The sequence below is a fragment of the Panicum virgatum genome, unplaced genomic scaffold (assembly GCF_016808335.1).
Source record: "Panicum virgatum strain AP13 unplaced genomic scaffold, P.virgatum_v5 scaffold_3800, whole genome shotgun sequence".
In the NCBI taxonomy this organism is placed as follows: Eukaryota; Viridiplantae; Streptophyta; class Magnoliopsida; order Poales; family Poaceae; genus Panicum; species Panicum virgatum.
Window position 1 is genome coordinate 51,143 of NW_024376342.1, and position 6,406 is coordinate 57,548.

At 39.7% G+C, this 6,406-nt stretch overlaps 1 protein-coding gene across 1 annotated transcript; it reads right to left on the reverse strand.

Annotated features, from left to right (window-relative positions):
* Positions 1–4,618: 4,618 nt before the first annotated feature.
* Positions 4,619–6,406, reverse strand: LOC120694163. Its single transcript, XM_039977337.1, has 5 exons — positions 6,111–6,406; positions 5,822–5,989; positions 5,554–5,743; positions 5,144–5,411; positions 4,619–5,058 (listed from the first exon to the last, which is right to left on the reverse strand). The coding sequence occupies exons 1-5, from the start codon at positions 6,153–6,155 to the stop codon at positions 4,740–4,742; spliced, it is 990 nt and encodes a 329-aa protein (XP_039833271.1). The 5' UTR covers positions 6,156–6,406; the 3' UTR covers positions 4,619–4,739.

The following is a 6,406-nucleotide window of genomic DNA, read 5'->3' on the forward strand; positions in this document are numbered from 1 at the left end:
TACATGCATCTAAATGAAGAAATGATTAAAACAAGTATCATATTTATTTCATGCTTATATGTTCATGCACATTTCATGTGTACATGTTCATGGATTAAAACAAATAGGGGTGAATATGTGTTGAAGTATGTATATAGAACGTGGAAATTGATATCTTGAGCTAAATATCATGCACATTTCATGCTTACATGTTCCTGCAAAATATGTAATTTGATTTACTTATGTGAAATGACATGATTCAATCTTGAACAGTTATACTAACCAACAATGTGGCTGCCTATTTTTAGAAATATGGGCAAATGACCTGTGGTCAAATGGTTGCTAATTTATTGTCAACCTTGCCTTGTTGTTAGCTTGATGAAATGAATAAAATATGAGTTGTTGAACATTTATATGCATTGCTATTAGTTCAGAGTGAAGACATAATTTTCACTTGTGGTAGTAACAAGATAAAAGGCTTGCTATCATTATAAATATGGGCAAATCATTGTTGATGTCAGTACAATGAACATGTAAATTGAATTCCTAGGCCCAATGTGGTGGAAATTAGTTACATTGTATCGAATTTCGACTCCTTGTATTAACACTATATAATGTACTACATTTTATGTAATAGATGGATAGAGCATGGATGTACAACACATCAAGAATTGATCCAAGCTTCATCGCTCAAGTTTCTACTTTTATTGAGATTGCAAAGAAGAATGCGGATATGGAGAAAGCAACTGGAATACGATGTCCTTGCATCGATTGCAGGAATGAGAGTGTAGGAAAAGATCGATGACATCAGCGAACATTTGATTACTCGGGGTTTCGTAGAAAACTACATGACTTGGTTTCACCATGGTGAGGGTGGTGGTCATCGCGAAGAGGAAGTTGCTTATGAACATGAGGTTGGTAGTGGTGAGGAGAGTGGCGGATATGAGTTTTCTCATGCGTATGGTACACCACACATGAGTGAAGAGGCAACACAAGCAGAAGAAGAAGAAGATGTTCTGATGGCAGGCGGTGAGTTGGATGAAATGTTGCGTCACGTAGAACCGCAAGTGTTAGCTGCCAGCGCGAAAGGGCTAGAAAATTTTGAGACAGTTAAAAAGGAAGCAAGGGAGCTTTTATATGAAGAATCCAAGGGTTGTGACAAAGAGTACAACATGTTACGTTCGGTCCTTGAACTCTTAAGGATAAAGGCTAGACATGGTTGGTCCGACGCTAGTTTTAATGACATGTTGGCTCTCCTAACGGACCTCCTACCAAGGCCTAATAAGTTGCCCGCCAACACATATCGGGCGAAGAAGGTGATTTGTCCTCTTACACTGGGAGTTCAAAAAATTCATGCATGCCCGAATCATTGCATCTTGTACAGAAAAGAGTTTGCATCCCTAGATAGGTGCCCAACATAGAAACATTAAAAAAAAATCGCTAAAATGTGTTCATCTATTTATTGGAAACACACACTAGCTACTTTGGACAAAATCTTAAGTGCAAACATCTATAGAACCAATGAACCACACACTGCTACATTACTGAAAGTAGTTTCAGTTTTTAGCATGGTGCTAAAGGCACTCATCCGGCTTCAAATCTTGTGGCCCCAATTTACATGCGCACAACACAAGTGCTTATCCGGATGGAGAGGTACATGAATTTTGCCGTTGGCCTCAGATATGCAAGGGACATGCATGTATATCTGAGATTGGGAGTGATTTTGTTGAACCAAATTTATACTGTATATGGTATTTGGGATACATTTCCATCCAATCAATTTCTAGCATAATGAGATTGGGAGTGATTTCCACCAACCAGCAGCTACATGCAGGGCAACGCGTGCCAATAGTAAAGCCGGCGTTCCTCATTGGTCAAGAACCGCAGGCAACGGATGGAGCAAAGCAAGAACCCTAGCGCCCGAGAGAAGAGGGCAACGAAGACAAGGACAACTCGGCGAGAAGCTGGCGGAGAGCGTGGACGTTGGATGGAAATCGGTCGCCCCTCATTTTGTGCCGTTGCCTCCTCTCACAACACGTCTCGTAGTCGCACCCACCTCCCCCCCCCCCCCCCGGGCGGCGGTTCCGGACCTACAAGGGTCAGTGGGCCAAGGACGGGGAAGAAAAGCCCGGTTTGGCCAATTTCAGGTCCAGATCTGACTTCCAAACCAGGCAGCGGAAGAGGCCACGTTCCGGGCCGTTCTAGGACAAAACCAACGAGGGGAGTAGCATGAGTTTGCAGTATATTGATCTGTGTCCAGTGCAATGTTCATGCTTAACACATGAGTGTTTCTGGGACCATCTTAGTTCAATTGCAGAACAAACTGACGATGAAGGTGTCTGGGTGGCCCTAAACCTGAAGTGTGCACGTTCTTTCATCGGCATTAATTAAGAAGGAAGTTTCAAATTGCATGATCCTGGCATCTAGTTCTAGGTCTACTAAGGTTGCTAATTCTCCAGTACAACAGTACACGGACATATAAGCTATGCAGCTAGCAACAATTAGTCTGGGACCAGAGAGTAGTTCCCTTCTTCTTACTGTCTTATGTGCAATGTGTTTAATTGGTCCTACTGACCGGGAAGAGGATAAAGGTTCTTAAGTCAATCTCTATGAATATAGAAATTTAACTGCAGCGTAAAATCCCCAAGCTGGCCCTAGGAGCTGGTTCCCGCCCAACCTAGAAACAGCCGATGAGCGGAACCGGAACGAGGCAGCAGTCTGATCTGAGTGGGCAGCGAAAGTTACCGGCTGTTGGGGGCCAGGGCAGTGGAGTGGGAAAGTAGGAAAGATATGCAAAATCAGCACATTCGATTGGTATTCAAACAGCTAAGGATGTGCAAAATATAGCATTAGAAAGTAGGAAAGAGAAATACGATATTAATAGTTCAAGCAACTAATATTATGAAGATGAGATGCGAACTAGAATAAGCCTAAGCTAAACTTGTGGCCTAGCCAGTACTAGACAACAACTGTGAACTTAAAGTTACAATTTGATCATATAAGCGTACCTCTTCTCCTTGATACTTAAAGTTACAATTTGATCATATAAGCGTACCTCTTCTCCTTGATCGCATCTTTTACAAAGATATCGAGTTTATTCCTTTTTATAAGGAAATCAATATCAGTCTTCTTTTGTGTGGACGTCATTTCTTGCACACACAGCCTTATGGACATGCCTGCCACAGTTTTTTCCAAATAGTCATGTTTCAAAATACCTTCAATTAAAGTATTATCATCTTCATTCAACTCTAGCCAATCATCTTTATGAACTTGGTGAGAAAGAATCCCGATATGTTGTATTTCTTGCACAGCTAAAAACAGATTGTCATGAGCTCTTTGTGCAGACCCAAAAGAGTAGGTGGATAGGATTTGCATGCCACCAGGATTATAATCCACAAGGCAATAGAATTTTATTTTGGGCACATATTCTCTGATTTTGCCAAGAGCAATCCTTGTAGCCACGTCAGGCTGACCCTTCGCCGTCACCGAGACACATTTCTCCAGCTATGGAAACTGTTTGCCAGTTAGATAATGGAAGGCAGTTTCCTTCTCTATCACAATGATACATTCGATATCCTCCCCAACCTCTACAGATGTTACAAGATCAGCTTCACTTGGAATCAATGTTTAAAATAGCGGGCTAAAGCATTTAGCGGTTAGTGTTTGTATAGGCTAAGAAAGGCTATAGCGAGTTATAACCTAGCTAACCGATTTAGCAGTTGTGTAAATGCAATGTGTGGATAAATTGATGACTCTAATCAACTCTATACGGGAACTCAATTCTTTATTCATCGTAAATTAATATAACACAAGACCGTTGCACTCTTTATGTAGCTATCGTACCATGACACTACTAAACTACATGACAACCATGCCATCTCCTACTTAAGACCTCTTATGATATGGTATGGCAAGAGGGGAGGGAAGCACCCCTATTTGTAGGACTACATGGCTCATATGGTTTTGCCATGTGTTCATCTTCTACACACTTCTTTACAAAATATCTAACTTCAGAATTTTCCTCGTACTTATCTAACCATACAAGTATCTAATTTCTAGAGTATTCATATTTTACCATGAAGCATGGTAACCATGATTCAAGTATACTCTCTAATCTTCTAGAAGCTTCTCACAATTATACATTTCTACTTCAACACCATGCATAAATCTATGAGTAATTTTTCATATAAACATGAAATCAAGAAAATTTCATATACTGAAGTACTCCTGGGCTTCATTCTCTTGTTACAACATTGAAGAAATACTAAATTTTATAAATGACGAAGCTCAATATTAAACTAACAATAAATAGAAATTAGTTATATGATTTAGCTAGCTAAATAAACCTTAATTTAGCGGCTATAGCGGGATATAGCCGGCTATTAGCAGATTTAGCATTTCAAAGCTAAGAGATAAATATTTTAGCTTTTTCTTCTTTCAAAAGCTATAGCAAGCTATAGCGGTGGCTATAGCCGGATATTTAGAACCTTGCTTGGAATTTGAATTCCATATGCGCCACCAAGATTCCCATCAACGATGAGCCCATCTTCAGTATACAGCTTGATGTCTCCCTTTAATGACCCTTTCGGTGCCGCTCTGAACTTGAGGGATTCCCGAGAAACTCGCAACATTATAGAAATTTCCAATAATGCTAAGGAGAACCTTCTCTGCAATTCCTTTTCTTTCAAATTTGGTTCGTCAACATCCTTTTTGCACATGTAGTGCAAAACGTTTTCCCTCAAACCACTGATATTGGAATCCTACAGAATATTTGCAATAACATCCAGGATAACTTTCATCCTTCTACCTTTTGCTTCACCACATCTGGAACCACCGAAACTGGCGCGGCACAATTGGCCTAAAGCCTCATTAAAAACATAAGCTTCTTTTCCTTCTGTCCTCCTCTTTGCTGAGACGAAATATCCTCGTTTTTTAAACAGTGCTTGTACTCTTTTCACCCTCCTCAGTGCCACCTCATGTAGGACCCCTTCAGCAATTACGAAGTCTTTCCTGAGTTTCTTCCTCTCCTTAATATCGATCCCGAACTTCTTTAAAGTTCGTAAAGTGTCGAACTCAGGGCTGCACCAATGCAGAAATAAATTCAGATGGCATGTGGTATACACATTCAATTCAATAAAATGTCAGCACGAAGAAAATGCAATACCTTGCATCATCCGGGTAGATAGATCCATCACTCAATTCAAACTCACTAATTGTGGCACGAGCGAAGAAACCAGAGATGTCATGGTAGAATGATTTATCCACATCATCAGACACATCAGACTCTAGTTCTGGATCAAAGTCGGGATCTTTTGGATCTTCGTAATCATCTTCTTCAGACAAGGACTCCTGCTCAGAATCATCATAATAATCATCTTCTTTTTCAGACAAGACATCATCTAGTTTTTCTTCATCTTCAGTGTAGTAATCATCTGAATATTTTCAGAGAACAAAAAAAATCAATTAGTATATAGTAGAAATCAAAATTATTGGAAGAGGTAAGACATACCCAAATCAAAGGGTCTAGGTGTCAAATCAGTATTAATCAAAATTATTGGAAGAGGTAAGACATACCAAAATCAAAGGGTCTAGGTGTCAAATCAGTATTTTTCTTGGAAGGCTTCTTCTTTATCAGCTTCCTAGGCACTGAAGTCCCTCCCCCCTTTGATATCAATCGTGGAGGTGTTTGAAACTCCGCTGGATCATAATCTATCAGGGTGAATGTACGATGTTCTGCATGTTTGCTCATGTGCTTATCTGATTCCTATAAGAGAATACAATATGTTAGCTCAATTCATCATCAGATTTTGGATTATAATGCATTAACATGCTCAAAACTTACACTGCGCAAAGAGAATTGTTCTTTACACATATCACACTTGAGGTCATGTTGATCTCTCATAGACGAAAATGTTCCCTCATGTGCGGTGATTTCATGATGATCAAAGATTTCGGCGACATCCCTCAATAGGATGCCACACTCATTACAAAAGAAAGATAACAGAATGTCCTGCATAGTCAAACCAACCGCAAAATATTTTCAGTTGCTTGAAAAGCAAGGTAACTTAAATCCATACCTTATTTTCAGTTGCTTGAAAAGCAAGGTAAAATATTACAACTTAAATCCATACCTTTTCTCCATCCCCTTTATCCTCCCCACCCGATGGCCCTGCCATCCCAAGCTGCCTCAAAGGACTGCACAAAATTAACACTGTAATAAATAAACAGAATAAAGGACTGCACAAAATTAACGCTGTAATAAATAAACAGAATACCAGGTTTAAAAGGGAAAAAACTTATACAAATTACACTAAGATCTAATTTCAGTTATCAGTATCAGCTTCTTAAAAGTTACTTAGAAAAGGAATCCATCTTTGAGTGGGGAAGCAAGAGCTGGGGCTGCTTAGTAACACAAGCCGATCTACAC

Bases quoted from the DNA above. Each gene is read 5' to 3' on its own strand.
- LOC120694163 (XM_039977337.1), bottom strand. From the start codon at position 6,155: ATGGCAGGGCCATCGGGTGGGGAGGATAAAGGGGATGGAGAAAAG. The intron at 5,744-5,821 runs GTAAGTTTTGAG...ATTCTCTTATAG, and splicing joins AACAATTCTCTTTGCGCAGT to GAATCAGATAAGCACATGAG. The intron at 5,059-5,143 runs GTATTGCATTTT...GCATTGGTGCAG, and splicing joins ATCTACCCGGATGATGCAAG to CCCTGAGTTCGACACTTTAC.